Source organism: Oncorhynchus mykiss, chromosome 14 (assembly GCF_057628025.1).
Source record: "Oncorhynchus mykiss isolate SJ-2025 chromosome 14, ASM5762802v1, whole genome shotgun sequence".
NCBI classification, from domain to species: domain Eukaryota; kingdom Metazoa; phylum Chordata; class Actinopteri; order Salmoniformes; family Salmonidae; genus Oncorhynchus; species Oncorhynchus mykiss.
Window position 1 is genome coordinate 35925001 of NC_143035.1, and position 24143 is coordinate 35949143.

Consider the following 24143-nt stretch of genomic DNA (forward strand, 5'->3'; position numbering starts at 1 on the left):
TAACACTGAGGGTATACAGACCTGTAGAGGTGGCTGATGAGAGTCCTGTTAACACTGAGGGTATAATGACCTGTAGAGGTGGCTGATTAATGTCCTGTTAACACTGAGGGTATAATGACCTGTAGAGGTGGCTGATGAGAGCAGCCAGGGTAGTCCTGTTGACTCTAGGTAAACTACGGATGATCTCCTTGTATCTGTCCAGACGCTGGTTCTTATCCTTGGCTGTTCCTATACAAAAAGGGACAAACGGGAACCAGTTAAGATTTCAAAAGGATACGTTGTGGTACATCCTGATGAGCACCAGTGACACAGCTTGGTGGAAGCCCTATAAGGGGACCAAGACGACTAGGTCAATCAGGCCAACTAACCGTGTATATAGCCTCTCTACTGTATTTAGCCTCTCTACTGTTTATAGCCTCTCTACTGTTTATAGCCTCTCTACTGTATGTAGCCTCTCTACTGTATGTAGCCTCTCTACTGTATATAGCCTCTCTACAGTTATAGCCTCTCTACAGTTATAGCCTCGCTACTGTATGTAGCCTCTCTACTGTATATAGCCTCTACTGTATATAGCCTCTACTGTATATAGCCTCTCTACTGTATATAGCCTCTCTACTGTATATAGCCTCTCTACTGTATATAGCCTCTCTACTGTATATAGCCTCTACTGTATATAGCCTCTACTGTATATAGCCTCTCCTGTATATAGCCTCTACTGTATATAGCCTCTCTACTGTATATAGCCTCTCTACTGTATAGAGCCTCTCTACTGTATAGAGCCTCTCTACTGTATAGAGCCTCTCTACTGTATATAGCCTCTCTACTGTATATAGCCTCTACTGTTATTTTTATTTATTTACGTACCTATTGTTCAAAAAATACCTTTTTTTTTAAACTTACATGTGGCACTGTTGGTTAGAGCCTGTAAGTAAGCATTTCACTGTAAGGTCTACTACACCTGTTGTATTCAGCATTTCACTGTAAGGTCTACTACACCTGTTGTATTCAGCATTTCACTGTAAGGTCTACTACACCTGTTGTATTCAGCATTTCACTGTAAGGTCTACTACACCTGTTGTATTCAGCATTTCACTGTAAGGTCTACTACACCTGTTGTATTCAGCATTTCACTGTAAGGTCTACTACACCTGTTGTATTCAGCATTTCACTGTAAGGTCTACTACACCTGTTGTATTCAGCATTTCACTGTAAGGTCTACTACACCTGTTGTAATCAGCATTTCACTGTAAGGTCTACTACACCTGTTGTATTCAGCATTTCACTGTAAGGTCTACTACACCTGTTGTATTCAGCATTTCACTGTAAGGTCTACTACACCTGTTGTAATCAGCATTTCACTGTAAGGTCTACTACACCTGTTGTATTCAGCATTTCACTGTAAGGTCTACTACACCTGTTGTATTCAGCATTTCACTGTAAGGTCTACCTACACCTGTTGTATTCAGCATTTCACTGTGAGGCCTACTACACCTGCTGTATTCAGCATTTCACTGTAAGGTCTACTACACCTGTTGTATTCAGCATTTCACTGTAATGTCTACTACACCTGTTGTATTCAGCATTTCACTGTAAGGTCTACTACACCTGTTGTATTCAGCATTTCACTGTAAGGTCTACTACACCTGTTGTATTCAGCATTTCACTGTAAGGTCTACTACACCTGTTGTATTCAGCATTTCACTGTAAGGTCTACTACACCTGTTGTATTCAGCATTTCACTGTAAGGTCTTCTACACCTGTTGTATTCAGCATTTCACTGTAAGGTCTACTACACCTGTTGTATTCAGCATTTCACTGTAAGGTCTACTACACCTGTTGTATTCAGCATTTCACTGTAAGGTCTCCCTACACCTGTTGTATTCAGCATTTCACTGTAAGGTCTTCTACACCTGTTGTATTCAGCATTTCACTGTAAGGTCTACTACACCTGTTGTATTCAGAATTTCACTGTAAGGTCTACTACACCTGTTGTATTCAGCATTTCACTGCAAGGTCTACTACACCTGTTGTATTCGGCGCACGTGACAAATAAACTTTGATCCGATTAAGTCAGTGACAGAAACAAAATAATAGCTTCATGTGCGCCGTCTGAGATTACAGCCTTTATTAAATAGATGTTAGTCTCACTGAGATTAAATCTCTTTTTGCCACCAGAGACACCTGTACTTACTGACAGCCTCCTTCCATAGCTGATGCAGGTCAGCCATGAAGATGGGGTCGTCTATCTCCCTGAAGAACCTCTTCAGGACATCAGTCACATCCTCTATGAAGTTATCCCCGATCCGGAGCTTGACGTTGCGAGCATCGTTCCTGAACTCCTCCATCAGTAGTTTGATCCTGGACGTGGCTCCGTTCTTCCTGTAGATCCCCTCGTGACCCAGACCTGACGAGCAGATCACACATCAGATCCAGATCAGTCATCGGGGCGGCAGGGTAGCCTAGTGGTTAGAGCGTTGGACTAGTAACCGGAAGGTTGCAAGATCAAACCCCCGACCCTCGTTCTGCCCCTGAACAGGCAGTTAACACCCTGTTCCTAGGCCGTCTCTGGCTGGCGTAAAGTACAGTTAAACTGAAGAAAACCTTCAGAAACCCTTACAGGCCACTGCAGAGTTATAATGAATGGATTAACTATTTATAAACCCCCTATATATGAGAGTCCTGTTAAAGTATTGTATACTTTAATATAAAGGATTACCTCCACTGAAAATGTATTAAATGCTGTGGATCCTATCACGGAAGATCACTGGAAAATGCAGAATCCTCTATCCCTTACTATACTGTGTAATGGAGTAGAATACCCAGACTCTTCCCTTACTATACTGTGTAATGGAGTAGAATACCCAGACTCTTCCCTTACTATACTGTGTAATGGAGTAGAATACTCAGACTCTTCCCTTACTATAATGTGTGATGGAGTAGAATACCCAGACCCTTCCCTTACTATACTGTGTAATGGAGTAGAATACCCAGACTCTTCCCTTACTATACTGTGTGATGGAGTAGAATACCCAGACTCTTCCCTTACTATACTGTGTAATGGAGTAGAATACCCAGACTCTTCCCTTACTATACTGTGTAATGGAGCAGAATACCCAGACTCTTCCCTTACTATACTGTGTAATGGAGTAGAATACCCAGACTCTTCCCTTACTATACTGTGTGATGGAGTAGAATACCCAGACTCTTCCCTTACTATACTGTGTAATGGAGTAGAATACCAAGACTCTTCCCTTACTATACTGTGTAATGGAGCAGAATACCCACTCTTCCCTTACTATACTGTGTGATGGAGTAGAATACCCAGACTCTTCCCTTACTATACTGTGTAATGGAGTAGAATACCCAGACTCTTCCCTTACTATACTGTGTAATGGAGCAGAATACCCAGACTCTTCCCTTACTATACTGTGTGATGGAGTAGAATACCCAGACTCTTCCCTTACTATACTGTGTAATGGAGCAGAATACCCAGACTCTTCCCTTACTATACTGAGTTATAATGAATGGATTAATGGATTAACTATTTATAAACCCCCTATATATGAGAGTCCTGTTAAAGTATTGTATACTTTAATATACCTTAATATACCTCCACTGAAAATGTATTAAATGCTGTGGATCCTATCACGGAAGATCACTGGAAAATGCAGAATCCTCTATCCCTTACTATACTGTCTAATGGAGTAGAATACCCAGACTCTTCCCTTACTATACTGTGTAATGGAGTAGAATACCCAGACTCTTCCCTTACTATACTGTGTAATGGAGTAGAATACCCAGACTCTTCCCTTACTATACTGTGTAATGGAGTAGAATACCCAGACTCTTCCCTTACTATACTGTGTAATGGAGTAGAATACCCAGACTCTTCCCTTACTATACTGTGTGATGGAGCAGAATACCCAGACTCTTCCCTTACTATACTGTGTAATGGAGTAGAATACCAAGACTCTTCCCTTACTATACTGTGTAATGGAGCAGAATACCCAGACTCTTCCCTTACTATACTGTGTGATGGAGTAGAATACCCAGACTCTTCCCTTACTATACTGTGTAATGGAGTAGAATACCCAGACTCTTCCCTTACTATACTGTGTGATGGAGTAGAATACTCAGACTCTTCCCTTACTATACTGTGTGATGGAGTAGAATACCCAGACTCTTCCCTTACTATACTGTATAATGGAGTAGAATACCCAGACTCTTCCTTTACCATACTGTGTGATGAAGGCGATGCAGCTGTCTACGATGATGGGGATATCATTCCTGCTGAGCTGCTGTTCTCTCAGGGTGTTGCCCTTCCCTCCAGCCGCTCTCTGGATGTCTGCATACCACAGGGAGAAGTCTAACCGACCCATCCCCTGGAGGTGAAGCGTTCTGGGGTGGGGTGGGGGGGGGGACGACATGTCGATACTCAAGAGGTGAAGTTTCAGAGAAAATCACTACTGTAAAATCACTCAATCCAGCTCCCCCCCAAAAAAAATTTTTTCATGGTCAAATTATTCTCATCCTGAAATGTCCATTCCCCCCTAGCTGGGTATACTTTAGGCGTCAAACTAGCCTTGATATGTTGACATACTTGTGTAATTACATATGTATTGAATTAAAACAGGAAGAGACTGAAAACCAACCTTCCTTTTTCAACCAAAACCAGAATTTCCTTCTTCTCATGGTTTTGGTTCTCAGTTACTATACCTAGGAGACAAACACAGAACAAATGGAAGACGGACCAAATCACTCATCAGCAGACAGTTGCTCAAAGAAAACAGTGCTTGGTGTAGTTAAGGCAGAGAAATGTCTCAAGCTGGCAGTAGGCTCTCTCTTTATAGTCAGACGGGTTTTGAATGACTATAGTACTTCCTTTGTTGGCAGCTTTATTGCAATCCCTAGTTGGGACATAACATGGTCAATGTTTCAGTAAGGAGTTGCCAAACAGTATTTGAGCAACTGCATTACCACACAGTGCCCGTAAAGCTTTGGTCAGGACAGGAGACTCACTGAGCTCTTGCAGACGTTTAAGGTTGATAATGTCCTCAGCTGCTCCGTCGTTCCCTGGGCAGATGAAGAGGTTAGACTTCTGAAGGACAAAATATCCCACTTTCCACTGAGAAGGGTCTCGCATGGCCTTGTAACGCAGGACTCCCACCCGCTCAAACTCCCTCGCTAGCAGGCAGTGGCAGCTTAAAGGTGTGGCGGCCTGAGGAAGACAACACAGGAAGTGGTTCAAATACAAGGGGGAACACTGAACAGAGACATCCCAGGCTAGTACAGTACATAGATGGTGTTGGTTAGAAAGGAGGGCACACTTCACTGTAAAGGGGGGGGGGGGGGGCTTTATGCATGCAGAGGGACATTACAACGTTGTGAGCTGGAGGGCTCTAACTACACCAGTAAAGCTGAGAATTGGCATCATCAGTGTGCAGGCATTGCACACTTTGGGGATAGAAAGTCATCTCATACCTTTCCGATGGCCTTGACCCAACATTGCAGTGCATCAGGAGTTTCCAATCCAAACTGATAGAGCTTCTCTGAGGACAGGTACAGTTGAAACGTATAGAGAAACCTACAACAACACACAGGAACATTCGTGAAGGGCATTAGATCAACACTAGTTGGTAGATGCCTGTACATTGAGTGGCAGTGGTATTACCATTTCATGCTAAATGTATCCTTTCCGCGTGCGTGTTTGAGACAGACAGTGTGATTGGCCGCCTACATTAGTTACTGTGCCATGATTGGTCCTCTAACCTGTCAATGAAGCCGTTGTTGTTGCAGGAGTCCGGCCTGCTGACTCCCAGACAGACGATGTCTTTGACGTTGATCTTCATGCTAGGATCAGGACATCGGTCAGACTCATAGAACAGAAGAGACCTCTCCACCGTGCACCAGTACTTCTGGAAATCTGGGGGGGGGGGGGCAAATAACAGCAAAAATATAGCCTGTTACTTTCTTGATAGTCCTGCTTTGCCATACTTCAGAATCTCCATCTTTCGGCTATTAGAGCGAACAAATGCAATGAAGACGGGAAATCGAGGTACCTTTCTAAATAAATGTACTTTTCGAATTTTATGACGGGCTGTGTTTTTAAAGAGAAATAAACTACAAGTAACTATGAGTAACTTTCTAAATCACAAAACTCTTGTTTTACTGTAGAGACCACAGCCACTAACAGTGAGTAGTGTATTTCCTAACAGAATTGGCCCAGTCAGTATTTGGTCGTATAAAGTACTTTGTTCTCTACAGGCCTTTATACTGATGTTACTGAGGAGGCAGTATTCCTCTATTCAACCCGTGCCAAGTGGTGTGCTGTTAGCACCCATCAACACACACACACACACACACGCACACGCACACACACACACACACACACACACACACCTTCTCTGGTTTTCCTGGATAATGTCCCTTTGTTCATTGAGGCTGACTTGTAGAGGTAGCCGGAGTGCAGCACGGCCTGCATAATCTCATCATAGACACTGTGGTCTGAGGAAAACAGCAGAGAACAACATGAAGAAGACATGGACAAGTTTTGAGTCTAGCCATCACGTTGTGGTCTAAGGCAAACAGGGCAAAACATTAAGTCAAACTTTATAATACCTTTCATGAATAAGTCATAATAAAACACATTTACAAGACGATACATACATACGCGATGCTTCATTTCATTTAACTTATTCATTGAAATGCGGATGGGTTGTTTAGAAATGTTTCTGTTTTTAAAAATGTGTTTTTCCCCTCCATTATTCTAGTTGTGCTGTTTGAACAGAGAAAGCTTGAACTCTGTTAATCTTTTACTCCAGCAGCTCTACAGGCGAACATACAGAGGAAGACCCAACTGTCACATCACAAAAGGCTCGGCTAGCAAAACGCTTCCAGGATACACAAACCTGCAACAAAACACTCAAACACTTCCAGAAAAGCAGCTCTTGGTGAATTTTTTTAATTTGACCTTTATTTAACCAGGCAAGTCAGTTAAGAACAAATTCTTATTTTCAATGACGGCCTAGGAACAGTGGGTTAACTGCCTTGTTCAGGGGCAGAACGACAGACCTTGTCAGCTCGGGGATTTGAACTTGCAACCTTTCGGTTACTAGTCCAACGCTCTAACCACTGCCGCCCCAAATACCTCTACGATTAAATAATTAAATTATTTCATCGTACATTTAAAAACACAGAGATATAAAAATGTATGTATAGATTTCACAAACTGGACAGACAAATGTTCTGATGATAACCTTTTGGATGGTTATCTGGGTTTCTTTATCAAACCATTGCCGGTTGCTGAGTACACGACCTTATACCTTATACTGCACGGTCGCATAATAGTGACATAACGCAGTAAAAATAATGTCCAGGAGGCAGATAAAGCCTGTCCCCTGCCTTACCCGAGGTGTCCTGTGAGCGGGAGTATTCCTGAGACAGATGCTTGTCATATCCATTAGAGGCAGCGAGGCGGGATCGGACCGCCTCTGCCTCGGTGAAGATCTGGGTGACTGTCTTCAGCAGGTTCTGCTGGGTCACAGCAGTACACAAAACCTGCAGGGTAGAGAGAGAAGAGAGAGAGAGAAAGAGAGAAAAGAAAGAGAGAAAAGAGAGAGAGAGAGAGAGACAGAGAGAGAGACAGAGAGAGAGGAAAGCATTAGGCTGACGCACCACACACACCACTAAAAGCATCCACAGTCACGGGGACAGACATTCAGCCCAAATTCCAAAAAGTCCCCTCTCCATTCAACTGCCCCCCTAAATGTGAATCCCCCCCCCCTTTTATCTACTCTAATTGTTTTACTTTCAACAGCACATTCCATGTCATTATTGTTGGGGTAAATGTCTAGCTGCATGATAGGTTACAGATACTAAAACTACCACCAATACCATCTAGTCTAAATGTGTATCCTTACAGAAGTATGTAAGGATACATATTTCGACTAGAAGTGTTTTTTAGAAGGCTTCACATGTGATCACGTTTCGTGTAATCACATTAAATTCACATGTGATCACGTGAAATCCATGTGTTTCTACTGTAAGGGTAGGGTCCCTCCATGTGTTTCTACTGTAAGGGTAGGGTCCCTCCATGTGTTTCTACTGTAAGGGTAGGGTCCCTCCATGTGTTTCTACTGTAAGGGTAGGGTCCCTCCATGTGTTTCTACTGTAAAGGTAGGGTCCCTCCATGTGTTTCTACTGTGAGGGTAGGGTCCCTCCATGTGTTTCTACTGTGAGGGTAGGGTCCCTCCATGTGTTTCTACTGTGAGGGTAGGGTCCCTCCATGTGTTTCTACTGTAAGGGCAGGGTCCCTCCATGTGTTTTTACTGTGAGGGTAGGGTCCCTCCATGTGTTTCTACTGTGAGGGTAGGGTCCCTCCATGTGTTTCTACTGTAAGGGTAAGGTCCCTCCATGTGTTTTTACTGTGAGGGTAGGGTCCCTCCATGTGTTTCTACTGTGAGGGTAGGGTCCCTCCATGTGTTTCTACTGTGAGGGTAGGGTCAATCCATGTGTTTCTACTGTGAGGGTAGGGTCCCTCCATGTGTTTCTACTGTAAGGGCAGGGTCCCTCCATGTGTTTTTACTGTGAGGGTAGGGTCCCTCCATGTGTTTCTACTGTGAGGGTAGGGTCCCTCCATGTGTTTCTACTGTAAGGGTAGGGTCCCTCCATGTGTTTTTACTGTGAGGGTAGGGTCCCTCCATGTGTTTCTACTGTAAGGGTAGGGTCCCTCCATGTGTTTCTACTGTGAGGGTAGGGTCCCTCCATGTGTTTCTACTGTGAGGGTAGGGTCCCTCCATGTGTTTCTACTGTGAGGGTAGGGTCCCTCCATGTGTTTCTACTGTAAGGGTAGGGTCCCTCCATGTGTTTCTACTGTAAGGGTAGGGTCCCTCCATGTGTTTCTACTGTAAGGGTAGGGTCCCTCCATGTGTTTCTACTGTAAGGGTAGGGTCCCTCCATGTGTTTCTACTGTGAGGGTAGGGTCCCTCCATGTGTTTCTACTGTAAGGGTAGGGTCCCTCCATGTGTTTCTACTGTAAGGGTAGGGTCCCTCCATGTGTTTCTACTGTAAGGGTAGGGTCCCTCCATGTGTTTCTACTGTAAGGGTAGGGTCCCTCCATGTGTTTCTACTGTAAGGGTAGGGTCCCTCCATGTGTTTCTACTGTGAGGGTAGGGTCCCTCCATGTGTTTCTACTGTGAGGGTAGGGTCCCTCCATGTGTTTCTACTGTAAGGGCAGGGTCCCTCCATGTGTTTCTACTGTGAGGGTAGGGTCCCTCCATGTGTTTCTACTGTGAGGGTAGGGTCCCTCCATGTGTTTCTACTGTAAGGGTAGGGTCCCTCCATGTGTTTTTACTGTGAGGGTAGGGTCCCTCCATGTGTTTCTACTGTGAGGGTAGGGTCCCTCCATGTGTTTCTACTGTAAGGGTAGGGTCCCAACATGTGTTTCTACTGTAAGGGTAGGGTCCCTCCATGTGTTTCTACTGTGAGGGTAGGGTCCCTCCATGTGTTTCTACTGTGAGGGTAGGGTCCCTCCATGTGATTCTACTGTAAGGGTAGGGTCCATCCATGTGTTTCTACTGTGAGGGTAGGGTCCCTCCATGTGTTTCTACTGTAAGGGTAGGGTCCCTCCATGTGTTTTTACTGTGAGGGTAGGGTCCCTCCATGTGTTTCTACTGTGAGGGTAGGGTCCCTCCATGTGTTTCTACTGTGAGGGTAGGGTCCCTCCATGTGTTTCTACTGTAAGGGTAGGGTCCCTCCATGTGTTTTTACTGTGAGGGTAGGGTCCCTCCATGTGTTTCTACTGTGAGGGTAGGGTCCCTCCATGTGTTTCTACTGTAAGGGTAGGGTCCCTCCATGTGTTTCTACTGTGAGGGTAGGGTCCCTCCATGTGTTTCTACTGTAAGGGTAGGGTCCCTCCATGTGTTTCTACTGTGAGGGTAGGGTCCCTCCATGTGTTTCTACTGTAAGGGTAGGGTCCCTCCATGTGTTTCTACTGTAAGGGCAGGGTCCCTCCATGTGTTTTTACTGTGAGGGTAGGGTCCCTCCATGTGTTTCTACTGTGAGGGTAGGGTCCCTCCATGTGTTTCTACTGTAAGGGTAGGGTCCCTCCATGTGTTTCTACTGTAAGGGTAGGGTCCCTCCATGTGTTTCTACTGTGAGGGTAGGGTCCCTCCATGTGTTTCTACTGTAAGGGTAGGGTCCCAACATGTGTTTCTACTGTAAGGGTAGGGTCCCTCCATGTGTTTCTACTGTAAGGGTAGGGTCCCTCCATGTGTTTTTACTGTGAGGGTAGGGTCCCTCCATGTGTTTTTACTGTGAGGGTAGGGTCCCTCCATGTGTTTCTACTGTGAGGGTAGGGTCCCTCCATGTGTTTCTACTGTGAGGGTAGGGTCCCAACATGTGTTTCTACTGTGAGGGTAGGGTCCCTCCATGTGTTTTTACTGTGAGGGTAGGGTCCCAACATGCGTTTCTACTGTAAGGGTAGGGTCCCTCCATGTGTTTCTACTGTAAGGGTAGGGTCCCTCCATGTGTTTTTACTGTGAGGGTAGGGTCCCTCCATGTGTTTTTACTGTGAGGGTAGGGTCCCTCCATATGTTTTTATTGTGAGGGTAGGGTCCCTCCATGTGTTTCTACTGTGAGGGTAGGGTCCCTCCATGTGTTTCTACTGTGAGGGTAGGGTCCCTCCATGTGTTTTTACTGTGAGGGTAGGGTCCCTCCATATGTTTTTATTGTGAGGGTAGGGTCCTTCCATGTGTTTTTACTGTGAGGGTAGGGTCCCTCCATGTGTTTCTACTGTAAGGGTAGGGTCCCTCCATGTGTTTTTACTGTGAGGGTAGGGTCCCTCCATGTGTTTTTACTGTGAGGGTAGGGTCCCTCCATGTGTTTTTACTGTGAGGGTAGGGTCCCTCCATGTGTTTCTACTGTAAGGGTAGGGTCCCTCCATGTGTTTCTACTGTGAGGGTAGGGTCCCAACATGTGTTTTTCTGTAAGGGTAGGGTCCCTCCATGTGTTTCTACTGTGAGGGTAGGGTCCCTCCATGTGTTTCTACTGTGAGGGTAGGGTCCCTCCATGTGTTTCTACTGTGAGGGTAGGGTCCCTCCATGTGTTTCTACTGTAAGGGTAGGGTCCCTCCATGTGTTTCTACTGTAAGGGCAGGGTCCCTCCATGTGTTTTTACTGTGAGGGTAGGGTCCCTCCATGTGTTTCTACTGTGAGGGTAGGGTCCCTCCATGTGTTTCTACTGTAAGGGTAGGGTCCCTCCATGTGTTTCTACTGTAAGGGTAGGGTCCCTCCATGTGTTTCTACTGTGAGGGTAGGGTCCCTCCATGTGTTTCTACTGTAAGGGCAGGGTCCCTCCATGTGTTTTTACTGTGAGGGTAGGGTCCCTCCATGTGTTTCTACTGTGAGGGTAGGGTCCCTCCATGTGTTTCTACTGTAAGGGTAGGGTCCCTCCATGTGTTTCTACTGTAAGGGTAGGGTCCCTCCATGTGTTTCTACTGTGAGGGTAGGGTCCCTCCATGTGTTTCTACTGTAAGGGTAGGGTCCCAACATGTGTTTCTACTGTAAGGGTAGGGTCCCTCCATGTGTTTCTACTGTAAGGGTAGGGTCCCTCCATGTGTTTTTACTGTGAGGGTAGGGTCCCTCCATGTGTTTTTACTGTGAGGGTAGGGTCCCTCCATGTGTTTCTACTGTGAGGGTAGGGTCCCTCCATGTGTTTCTACTGTGAGGGTAGGGTCCCAACATGTGTTTCTACTGTGAGGGTAGGGTCCCTCCATGTGTTTTTACTGTGAGGGTAGGGTCCCAACATGCGTTTCTACTGTAAGGGTAGGGTCCCTCCATGTGTTTCTACTGTAAGGGTAGGGTCCCTCCATGTGTTTTTACTGTGAGGGTAGGGTCCCTCCATGTGTTTTTACTGTGAGGGTAGGGTCCCTCCATATGTTTTTATTGTGAGGGTAGGGTCCCTCCATGTGTTTCTACTGTGAGGGTAGGGTCCCTCCATGTGTTTCTACTGTGAGGGTAGGGTCCCTCCATGTGTTTTTACTGTGAGGGTAGGGTCCCTCCATATGTTTTTATTGTGAGGGTAGGGTCCTTCCATGTGTTTTTACTGTGAGGGTAGGGTCCCTCCATGTGTTTCTACTGTAAGGGTAGGGTCCCTCCATGTGTTTTTACTGTGAGGGTAGGGTCCCTCCATGTGTTTTTACTGTGAGGGTAGGGTCCCTCCATGTGTTTTTACTGTGAGGGTAGGGTCCCTCCATGTGTTTCTACTGTAAGGGTAGGGTCCCTCCATGTGTTTCTACTGTGAGGGTAGGGTCCCAACATGTGTTTTTCTGTAAGGGTAGGGTCCCTCCATGTGTTTCTACTGTGAGGGTAGGGTCCCTCCATGTGTTTCTACTGTGAGGGTAGGGTCCCTCCATGTGTTTCTACTGTAAGGGTAGGGTCCCTCCATGTGTTTCTACTGTGAGGGTAGGGTCCCTCCATGTGTTTCTACTGTAAGGGTAGGGTCCCTCCATGTGTTTCTACTGTGAGGGTAGGGTCCCTCCATGTGTTTTTACTTTGAGGGTAGGGTCCCTCCATGTGTTTCTACTGTGAGGGTAGGGTCCCAACATGTGTTTCTACTGTAAGGGTAGGGTCCCTCCATGTGTTTTTACTGTGAGGGTAGGGTCCCTCCATGTGTTTTACTGTAAGGGTAGGGTCCCTCCATGTGTTTTTACTGTGAGGGTAGGGTCCCTCCATGTGTTTTTACTGTGAGGGTAGGGTCCCTCCATGTGTTTTTACTGTGAGGGTAGGGTCCCTCCATGTGTTTCTACTGTAAGGGTAGGGTCCCTCCATGTGTTTCTACTGTGAGGGTAGGGTCCCAACATGTGTTTTTCTGTAAGGGTAGGGTCCCTCCATGTGTTTCTACTGTGAGGGTAGGGTCCCTCCATGTGTTTCTACTGTGAGGGTAGGGTCCCTCCATGTGTTTCTACTGTAAGGGTAGGGTCCCTCCATGTGTTTCTACTGTGAGGGTAGGGTCCCTCCATGTGTTTCTACTGTAAGGGTAGGGTCCCTCCATGTGTTTCTACTGTGAGGGTAGGGTCCCTCCATGTGTTTTTACTTTGAGGGTAGGGTCCCTCCATGTGTTTCTACTGTGAGGGTAGGGTCCCAACATGTGTTTCTACTGTAAGGGTAGGGTCCCTCCATGTGTTTTTACTGTGAGGGTAGGGTCCCTCCATGTGTTTTACTGTAAGGGTAGGGTCCCTCCATATGTTTTTACTGTGAGGGTAGGGTCCCTCCATGTGTTTCTACTGTAAGGGTAGGGTCCCTCCATGTGTTTCTACTGTGAGGGTAGGGTCCCTCCATGTGTTTTTACTGTGAGGGTAGGGTCCCTCCATGTGTTTCTACTGTGAGGGTAGGGTCCCTCCATGTGTTTCTACTGTGAGGGTAGGGTCCCTCCATGTGTTTCTTCCCCATAAGGGTAGGGTCCCTCCATGTGTTTCTACTGTGAGGGTAGGGTCCCAACATGTGTTTCTACTGTGAGGGTAGGGTCCCTCCATGTGTTTCTACTGTGAGGGTAGGGTCCCTCCATGTGTTTCTACTCTGAGGGTAGGGTCCCTCCATGTGTTTTTACTGTGAGGCACAGCAGTCAGCCAAGGCTGTCAAGACAGATAGTAATTTAATTGTTCCTTCATAACAAACTAGAAAATGTTCTCCATTCGTGCACCTTGTACACTAGTGTTAAGGGTTTAATGGTACGAATATAGCCTATACTTTTTATTATATTGAACCTTTATTTAACTGGGCAAGTCAGTTATTAAGAACAAATTCTTATTTACAATGACGGCCTACCCAGGGTCAAACCCGGACGACACTGGGCCAATTCTGCGCTACCCTACGAGACTCCCAATCACGGCCAGTTGCGATACAGCCTGGATTCAAACCAGGGACCGTAGTGACGCCTCTTGCACTGAGATGCAGTGCCTTAGACCGCCGTGCCACTCGGGAGCCCGCAACACACGTCATTTGAATCCTCTTATAGCAGCTATATATTTGAAATCTATACTATTTGTGTTCCTGTACCTTGAGCAGCTCCTCCTGTGTGTTGAATTTGGGGTGGGGGTGTCGGTAGCGCCCCTCACGGTACTTCTGGATGATAAACTCCTTCCGCTGGTCCGGTGTGGCGTCACAGTCTAACCCGTCGGCTGGAGATAGCCTGGCCGCCCAGAACTCATTGGCTCGGTCGTTCCCCAACATTATGAAGAGCTGACGAACACAAACACAGAATAAAAAAGGGAAGTCATGAGGGTTTTAGCATATTCACAGTCTATCATCTGACTTTCAACTTAAAAACGTACAAAATATATTGAAACTGTTCCAATATAATGGATTTTTTTGGGGAGGTAAAAGTGGCGAGAAGTACCTGATACACAACAAAACAAACTAATTTCAGTATCCTGGAAAATATTTTGCCACTTGACTAAAATGAGCATTTCCCCCTGATTCTTTCCCGCACCCTTCCCTGAAGAACCGTTCCCTTTCCTCTCACCTGGACGATCTCGTTGCTCCACACACTGGTGTCCAGTTTCAGGCTCTGTACTTTAGACACCATAGTCCCCAGACCTCTGTGTTGACCTGCAGGGGAAAGGGGACAAAAGACCTCCATAATCACTCTCCTGGTACGAGACAGTGGTATTGTGTTGGTAACAGGACACTCAGGCGCTGCCTCGCTAGAGAGAACCACGAGAGAGGGACATGATGTTTGTATTTGGAAACACTTCTAGAGCAACATAGCACGTCACCTGGCACAGGTGTGCTACAACACCACAGGTGTGCTAAAACAACACAGGTGAGAATTAAACTGTTGTGGCTCATGACAATGGGCTGATAACTAAGACACCTGGCCAACAGCTGCCAATGCCATCTCATCAGTCACACTCACCAGGCGGGACGCTAAGTCCCCCAAAGCAACACCCAACTAGGCCCTCAGGCATCAAACTGCAACCCCACTCTTTTAGGCAGGGCTAGGGCTAGGGAGGGGGAGCCCGCCCCACCTATACAATAGTAGGTGAAACACTGTCTCACCTGCACAGTTCTTACAGATGACAACACAGAGGTTAATGGAGGCCCAGTCAGGGTTGACTGCTTGGCAGTCAGCACAGAGCTTATTGAACCTGTTGGACCAGATCTTCTCAGCCACCTCGTAGTCAGACAGGGTCTCTGCTATGGACTCCTGTACAGCCTCCATCCAGTCCCTCTTATCCCGCTCAGACTCAGCTGTGAAACTACAGGGACAATCAATCACCATTTTTTTTTTCATTTTCTTTCAGAAACAGCAGTGTAGGAAGTCCAAGATGAACATACTTTATTGTTGCTAAAACTAGAGAAATGTGTGTTATTCCCACGTCGGTAAATACGAACCTGAATGTTTTGTAAGGTGTGATGAGGTCAAAGCTCTTTCCTTTGCCGTCTCTGATCGTAGCTCCTCTGGCCTCGATCAGCGTGATTCCAATCCCATTCCTAAAACACTGCTCAGTCTTGTACAGCCAGACCTGCTCTGTGTTGATGGCCACGTAGACTTTTGCCTTGGTCCCTTTGAGCTCCAGAGGACCACTCCTCTGACAGTGGCTGCCAGGACCGAAGCGAGGGCGCCCGAACACAAGCTGTTCCTTCACCCTCCCCTGTAGGGTACTGCACCACTGATGTCTCTGCACTGAGAGGGGACAGGTAGAAAGATAGTGGTAATACTAACTATTTTATAGTACAAAAAAATACAAGGTATTTACTATGAAAGTATATGGTAAAATGGTAATAACACAAGAACAATATGTGAATTTATTGTTTGCGTCGTATGGATTCAAAACAACTACCCTTCTGTACCAGTCAGTTACCAATTGTATCAGAAACTATCTATTGATACCAAAATATTTCCTAATAGGTAAATACCAGAGGAATCAGTAGCCTAAAATAAAGTCCTAAACAAGATGTTTATGACAGTAACTGAAACAACCTTGTCTCACTGAGGTCAACCTTTGTCCAACATAGAGGTTGTCACATGGTTGGTTTCTGCTTGTATGCCCCGAGGACTCCTCTATAGCTGTGTCCCGATCCTACACCATTCTCCTAAAAAATATGCACTTGCACACTTGGATTTAACAACACATATCCAATGCTTTGAAAATAATGATGGGGAATTTGCGAGAACACACTTTGGGAGAAGTGTAGAGAAGTGGGACAGCTGACGTCTGTAGTTGCTTGTGTGTGAGATTTGAATTGCTGTTAGGGTACTTTTTGTTTACCTTCGTTATCAGCCCGGAAGACAAATGTCCTGTGACTTGTCACTATCTCAAATTTATTGTCTTTGGCCATGCGGGCCATCTGTATCGCAGCCAGAGGAATCACTCCTTTGGGGTATGGGTCCTTGGAGACAATAGTAAAGAGGCACATGATGAACAATCCTCCTGGTTCTCACAATCAATATGCTGTACAGTCCGTCATCGAGGAAAAAGGAGCCTACCTTTTCACTGCCGAAGTACAGCAGATTTTTGCCATCAAACTTCACATAGCGTTTCTGGAATACATAGTTCCTAGAATGGCAAATATAAAAATGATCAGATTCTCATACCACTGATTTTTTTTTAAAAAGGAGAAAATAAATCTAACATTTCAAGAGCAAAGCAGAGCTGTTGACCTATAGGAACTGATTAGCATTTAACAAGAAACACCAAAACAGACTGGAGAACCAGGAAGGAAGAGACAGGGTTGAGAGGACAGACATGAGGCAGAGACAGAGCCTTCAGAAAGTATTCATACCCCTTAACTTATTCCACATTTTGTTGTGTTACAGCCTGCATTTCAAATTGGATTAAATATAAAAACACGTATCACCCATCTACACACAATACCCCATAATGACAAAGTGAAAACATGTTTTAAGAAATACAGGTCATTTACATAAGTATTTACACCCCTGATTCAATACTTTGCAGAAGCACCTTTAGCAGTGATTACAGCTGTGTCTTTCTGAGTAAGTCTCTAAGAGCTTTGCACACCTGGATTGTACAATACTTAATAAAATAAAAAAATCTTCAGTATGTCAAGTTTGTTGTTGATCATTGCTAGACAGCCATGTTCAAGTCTTGACATAGATTTAAGCCGATTTTAGTCAAAACTGTAACTAGGCCACTCAGGAACATTCAGGATTTTGCCTGTGCTTAGCTCAATTACGTTTATTTGTATCCTAAAAAAAAACTCCCTAGTCCTTGCCGATGACAATTATACCCATAACATGATGCAGCCACCTCCATGCTTGAAAATCTGAAGCGTGGTACTCAGTGATGTGTTTTGTTGGATTTTCCCCAAACATAACAACTTTGTATTCAGGACAAAAAGTTTATTTCTTTGCCACATTTTTTACTTTAGTGGCTTATCGCAAAACAGGATGCATTTTTGGAATAGTTTTATTCTGTACAGCAGTGGTTCTCAATCCTGGTCCTGGGCACCCAAAGGGATGCACATTTACATTTTTGCTCGAGAACTACAAACATGATTCAAATGAAAGCCTCATGATTGATATAATTGGGGCGGCAGGGTAGCCAAGTGGTTAGAGCGTTGGACTGGCAAGTTCAAATCCCCGAGCTGACAAGGTACAACTCTGTCGTTCTGCCCCTGAACAGGCAGTTAACCCACTGTTCCTAGACGTCATTGAAAATAAGAATTTGTTCTTAACTGACTTGCCTGGTTAAATAAAGGTAAAATTAAAAATTAAAAATGACGAGTTGACCATTTGAATCAGCTGTGTAGTGCTAGGGCAAAAACAGGACCAGGATTGAGAACCAGTACAGTACAGGATTCCTTCTTTTCACTCAGTCATTTAGGTTAGTATTGTGGAGTAACTACAATGTTGTTGATCCTTAGTTTTCTCCTATCACAGCCATTAAACTCTGTAACTGTTTTAAAATCACTACTGGCCTCATGGTGAAATCCCAGAGCAGTTTCCTTCCTCTCCGGCAAATGAATTAGGAAGGAAACCTGTCTCTTTGTAGTGACTGGGTGTATTGACACTCCATCCAAAGTGTAATTAATAACTTCACCATGCTCAAAGGGATATTCAAAATTTGCTTTTAAATGTTTACCCATCTACGAATAGGTGTCCTTCTTTGCGAGGCATTGAAAAACCTCCCTGGTTGTGGTTGAATCTGTGTTTGAAACTCACTGCTCGACTGAGGGACCTTACAGATAATTGTGTGAGGTACAGAGATGAGGTAGTCACAACCATGTTAAACACTGTTATGGTAAAGTCCATGCAATTTATTATGGGACTTGTTAAGCAAATTTTTACTCCTGAACTTATTTAGGCTTGAATACTTATTGACTCAGTTCAGCTTTTTATTTTTAATTAACTAGTAAAAATGTATAAAAACATAATCCCACTTTGACATTATGAGGTATTGTGTGTAGGTCAGTGACGCAAAATCTCAATTTAATCAATTTTTAATGTAGGCTGTAACACAACAAAATGTGGAAAAAGTCAAGAGGTGTGAATCATTTCTGAAGGCTCTGTATAATCAACTGTTTAGCATTTAGCAAGAAACACAAACACAGACTGGAGAAACACAGACTGAAGAAACAAAGACTGGAGAAACAAACACAGACTGGAGAAACAAACACAGACTGGAGAAACAAAGACTGGAGAAACAAACACAGACTGGAGAAACACAAACACAGACTGGAGAAACACAAACACAGACTGGAGAAACACAAACACAGACTGGAGAAACACAGACACAGACTGGAGAAACAAACACAGACTGGAGAAACACAAACACAGACTGGAGAAACACAAACACAGACTGGAGAAACACAAACACAGACTGGAGAAACACAGACACAGACTGGAGAAACACAGACACAGACTGGAGAAACACAGACACAGACTGGAGAAACACAGACACAGACTGGAGAAACACAAACACAGACTGGAGAAACACAAACACAGACTGGAGAAACACAGACACAGACTGGAGAAACACAGACACAGACTGGAGAAACACAGACACAGACTGGAGAAACACAGACACAGACTGGAGAAACACAGACACAGACTGGAGAAACAGACTGGAGAAACACAGACTGGAGAAACACAATGAGAAGAAAGAAAGAAAGAAGAAGAGAGACAAACCGGTTTGAGAGGACAGACACGAGGCAGAGACAGTTCCTCAGAAGGGAGGAGAAGACGGAGGGAGGAAAGGAGGATAGGACCATCAGCCCAGACCAGGACCCGGACCAGGACCAGGCATACCCTTGTGGTGATAGCTTATCCAGCCAGCCACAGATGATGGGTTCAGTCTGCTCAGAGAGAGATGTGTAGCTGGCGTAGGGGGATATCGTCTGGTCCTCATCCGGCTCCGAGGGGTACAGGTTGGGGGGTAAGGAGAGGCAGCGAGGGGGTGGTGCTGCCTCTCCTACTGTGCTGTAGCCCTGGGACTCACTGTGGAGGGCGTGGGACAGACGTTGGGCCCAGGAGAGTTTGGGTGTCCTGCAGTGTAAAGACAGTCTCCATAATTGATTGATGCATTTGTAATAACCTTGACTCCAGCCACTTTAGGTTTCTCTAGTGTGAGAATACGGTGTCTGATAGCAGGTACCAACATTGGATTGAAAAGATGGAGAACACGGAACATTTTAAATCTACAGTAGACCATTTTCTCTCTTATGGCTGTAGTCAGAGTTGTGTGAGAAGATGTTAAATTGGAAAGCCTGAAGTATTATCCACTCCTCTAGAAACAATAATCTTACCCATGATCCTCTCTGTGCTTCGCTTCCTCCTTTCTTGTCATTCCGGTCTTTCCTTCACTGTTGGTCCTTTCCGCCTTTGAGAACACAACATGGATAACACATTCATCAATGTCAGGAGAGCTAAAGTGATCACAAACACTAAACACAATATAACTCTGATGGGTTCTTGTAACCTGATAACAGACTCAGGTCCTGATGGGTTCTCGTAACCTGATAACAGACTCAGGTCCTGATGGGTTCTTGTAACCTGATAACAGACTCAGGTCCTGATGGGTTATTGTAACCAGATAACAGACTCAGGTCCTGATGGGTTCTTGTAACCTGATAACAGACTCAAGTCCCGATGGGTTCTTGTAACCAGATAACAGACTCAGGTCCTGATTGGTTAACGTAACCAGATAACAGACTCAGGTCCTGATTGGTTAACGTAACCAGATAACAGACTCAGGTCCTGATGGGTTATTCTTGTAACCTGATAACAGACTCAGGTCCTGATGGGTTATTGTAGTAACCTGATAACAGACTCAGGTCCTGATGGGTTATTGTAACCAGATAACAGACTCAGGTCCCGATGGGTTCTTGTAACCAGATAACAGACTCAGGTCCCGATGGGTTCTTGTAACCAGATAACAGACTCAGGTCCCGATGGGTTCTTGTAACCAGATAACAGACTCAGGTCCTTTTCCAAATGGCCCCCTATTCTCTATATGGCCCCCTATTCTCTATATAGTGCACTACTTGGGCCCTTTTCAGACACCATTTGATGTTTTCCTGGAAAGCCTATGGGGCTCTGGTCAAACGTAGAGCACTGTATAGAGAATAGTGTGCCGTTGGTGACACATCCTCAGAGTCCCAGTCTCACCTCAGAGTGCTGCAGTGGTCGTCTGGTCTGGAAGACTGTTTCACAGTAGGGACTGATCTCCTCCTCTGGGTCCTCCATGGGGACTGTGGTGGAGGAAGATTATAAGCCTTGATATAATATATTATTAAAAAAAGGTTTGTATATGATTATAACCAGTTATAAAGCATTTCAACTGTATGTTCAAGTGTAAGTGAAAAAGTTACGTTTTAGCAATGCAAAACTCGAATGATCTTGATTTTTTTTTTAAAACAGGTCAAGAGACATTTACAGGCCTGAATGACACATCGATATAACGTCTTACTTAACCATCTGTACGGTTACTTTCAGAAAGTGATGTGTAAGACTTACCTCCGTGGGACGATTCACAAGAGTTGTTACTTAAAGTGCTGCAGAGAGACACAACACATTAGATACACAAAACAATTCTCTCTCTCTCTCTCTCTCTCTCTCTCTCTCTCTCTCTCTCTCTCTCTCTCTCTCTCTCTCTCTCTCTCTCTCTCTCTCTCTCTCTCTCTCTCTCTCTCTCTCTCTCTCTCTCTCTCTCTCTCTCTCTCTCTCTCTCTCTCTCTCTCTCTCTCTCTCTCTCTCTCTCTCTCTCTCTCTCTCTCTCTCTCTCTCTCTCTCTCTCTCTCTCTCTCTCTCTCTCTCTCTCTCTCTCTCTCTCTCTCTCTCTCTCTCTCTCTCTCTCTCTCTCTCTCTCTCTCTCTCTCTCTCGACGGTGGCCTATATAACTACTTTATAGGTATACGAAGTTAAAGTCAGACGTTGACCTACCTCTTTCTTTCAGGAGAGGTGTGGATCTCTGGCCGTGGTGGTGTTTGAGGAGCGCTGCAGGGAATCCGTCCACTACTAGCTGCCGTGCCAGGTGAAGTGCCACAGTAGATCTCATTGGAGACCATCTCCATCAGGGAGCCAGGAGGGGAAGTGGTCGAAGAGGGGAATCCAGTGTCGTCATAGTTACAAGGGGATGAGGGAGGTGTGGTTGTCATGCACTGGTCCTGGTTTTGTTCAGTCCTTCCACCAGATGACGGCGGTGTGGATGTAGGTCCACTAAACATGGCTGGAGGGGTACCTCGGTTCAGCCGAGGGGGAACTGGGGGCAGGGGACCTCCAGAGTCTGAGGAGTTACTCAGTCTCCTCTCTCTCAGGCTTAGGCTGTGTCTCAGGGCAGGGGTAGGTGTAGGGTTAGGGGCAGGGTTAGGGGCAGGCCCCACCACCACTGTGTCAGTGTTAAATTCTCCTGAAGCCAAACCTTCAAATATGGTGAAGGAGAGAGATTCCTGAGACGGTTTCCTGGTTAGGGTTAGAACCAGGGGATCTGGTGGTGTCGGTGATGCGGGACAGGAGAGAAACCGGGCGGGTTCTGTTTTGTGTATGTAGAACACTGTTCTAGGTTTTGGAACCGGTTTTATGACAACATTCCCATTGTACTGCTGCTGTTCTGACCCGGAGTTCATCAACATGGATGGAATGTTAGGAACAGAACTATTCCAGAAAGCTTCAAACGGAATATCCCCTGTTCCGCCCCCTTGGTCAGACCTCGGCCCTCCTGATTGGATGGGTGTGGAATTAATGTCAGACTCAGACTGACAACGGTCCAATAAGGGCTCTAATGGCTCCGGAATCAACTGATTCTGATTGGTTGCCCTCTGAATGTGCTGGACCAGTCTCAGTATTCTCTTCCTGTGTCCGGTGGCAGTTACACCCAGCTGGATGAGAGCTCCATTGTCTAGGTGGCTGAGGTCCCTGGCCAAGAGGAAGCCAGCCTGGCGGAAGGTCTTCAGGTATCGCTCCAGGTGGATCGCAGCCAACAGGGTCTCAACGTCCGTGTTTCCATCCATTGTTGCCATAACAACGTACATACATGAGCTTGGAGGGGGCCTTCAGCTGCTGTGGTCAAGACAATGTCCATCATGGACCTACACAGGGAGACTCCTCTCCATCTGAAATGAACAACAATATAATTGGGTCATGTTGAGTTAGTGTTCCAACTGGTCAATTGTTCTGACAAAAGAACTAATTCACTACATTCCCTTACTATAATTCAAATCAAATCAAAGTTTATTCGTCATATGCACAGGATACAGTGTGTGTAAACGGGCACAGTGAAATTCTCACAGAGTAACACTGTAAACATGTACTAAACATGTCTATTACATCACAAAACACTGTAATTATTTCAACTGAACTACTATTGATAGCATGTTAACTTGCAGTGGCATCACCACTGAAATGGACTGAAATGGCATCACCACTGAAATGGACTGAAATGGCATTACCATGACCTTTCCACAGCAGGTGACCAGCCATCTTTCAGCCAGCCACTTAAAATCACAGATGTGGAACAAAGACTGATGTCATTGAACACACAGACACATGATTGTTCAGTTTTAGACAGGCCTGTAAAGTTAGCATGGCTGAGGAGAGAAAGCAGGCCGGGAAGGAAGTAGGGGGTTATGGCACCAGCTGACCAGGGAGAAGGAAGTAGGGGGTTATGGCACCAGCTGACCAGGAAGAAGGAAGTAGGGGGTTATGGCACCAGCTGACCAGGGAGAAGGAAGTAGGGGGTTATGGCACCAGCTGACCAGGGAGAAGGAAGTAGGGGGTTAGGGCACCAGCTGACCAGGGAGAAGGAAGTAGGGGGTTATGGCACCAGCTGACCAGGGAGAAGGAAGTAGGGGGTTATGGCACCAGCTGACCAGGAAGAAGGAAGTAGGGGGTTATGGCACCAGCTGACCAGGGAGAAGGAAGTAGGGGGTTATGGCACCAGCTGACCAGGAAGAAGGAAGTAGGGGGTTATGGCACCAGCAGACCAGGGAGAAGGAAGTAGGGGGTTATGGCACCAGCTGACCAGGGAGAAGGAAGTAGGGGGTTATGGCACCAGCTGACCAGGGAGAAGGAAGTAGGGGGTTATGGCACCAGCTGACCAGGAAGAAGGAAGTAGGGGGTTATGGCACCAGCTGACCAGGAAGAAGGAAGTACGGGGTTATGGCACCAGCTGACCAGGAAGAAGGAAGTAGGGGGTTATGGCACCAGCTGACCAGGAAGAAGGAAGTAGGGGGTTATGGCACCAGCTGACCAGGAAGAAGGAAGTAGGGGGATTATGGCACCAGCTGACCAGGAAGAAGGAAGTAGGGGGATTATGGCACCAGATGACCAGGGAGAAGGAAGTAGGGGGTTATGGCACGAGCTGACCAGGAAGAAGGAAGTAGCATCTAAGAGATGAATAGACAGCATGAGTAAAATCTAATAAGGTAACATGTGAAAACTGCAATTATTTAATGAATTCTGAAAATTCTTTGGAAGGTGTGTACCATTTAGTTGACGACAAGGCACCATTTTAAAGTGTGTTCTTAGTCAACATGTATGCAATAATCTAAATGATAAAAGTAATGGAGAAACAACAAACGGTGTCCAGGGATACCCCTCCCTAGCTGCAGGCGGTTGTACTGCGTGTCAGGTTTGGGTGCACAGCTCTTTGAAAGCCTTGGTAGAAGCACTTCCTGAAAGAG

General features: G+C 45.6%; 1 protein-coding gene across 4 annotated transcripts in view; it reads right to left on the minus strand.

Moving 5' to 3' along the window:
- The window catches only part of LOC110487789 (arf-GAP with Rho-GAP domain, ANK repeat and PH domain-containing protein 3), a 60978-nt gene that overhangs the window by 15379 nt on the left and 21456 nt on the right, over window positions 1–24143 (minus strand). For all 4 annotated transcript variants that reach the window (XM_090198856.1, XM_090198853.1, XM_090198854.1 and 1 more), the window contains 20 exons: window positions 21406–22574; window positions 20980–21017; window positions 20632–20714; window positions 19770–19843; window positions 19273–19509; window positions 16489–16558; window positions 16271–16391; window positions 15393–15684; window positions 15057–15256; window positions 14521–14606; window positions 14055–14237; window positions 7407–7557; window positions 6400–6504; window positions 5770–5923; window positions 5482–5584; window positions 5020–5218; window positions 4653–4716; window positions 4235–4398; window positions 2192–2404; window positions 120–228 (listed from right to left, as the gene is read on the minus strand). In XM_090198856.1, the coding sequence (XP_090054982.1) occupies window positions 120–228; window positions 2192–2404; window positions 4235–4398; window positions 4653–4716; window positions 5020–5218; window positions 5482–5584; window positions 5770–5923; window positions 6400–6504; window positions 7407–7557; window positions 14055–14237; window positions 14521–14606; window positions 15057–15256; window positions 15393–15684; window positions 16271–16391; window positions 16489–16558; window positions 19273–19509; window positions 19770–19843; window positions 20632–20714; window positions 20980–21017; window positions 21406–22493 (3734 nt within the window). In that variant the 5' untranslated portion in view covers window positions 22494–22574. The remainder of the gene's footprint in view (window positions 1–119; window positions 229–2191; window positions 2405–4234; window positions 4399–4652; window positions 4717–5019; window positions 5219–5481; window positions 5585–5769; window positions 5924–6399; window positions 6505–7406; window positions 7558–14054; window positions 14238–14520; window positions 14607–15056; window positions 15257–15392; window positions 15685–16270; window positions 16392–16488; window positions 16559–19272; window positions 19510–19769; window positions 19844–20631; window positions 20715–20979; window positions 21018–21405; window positions 22575–24143) is intronic.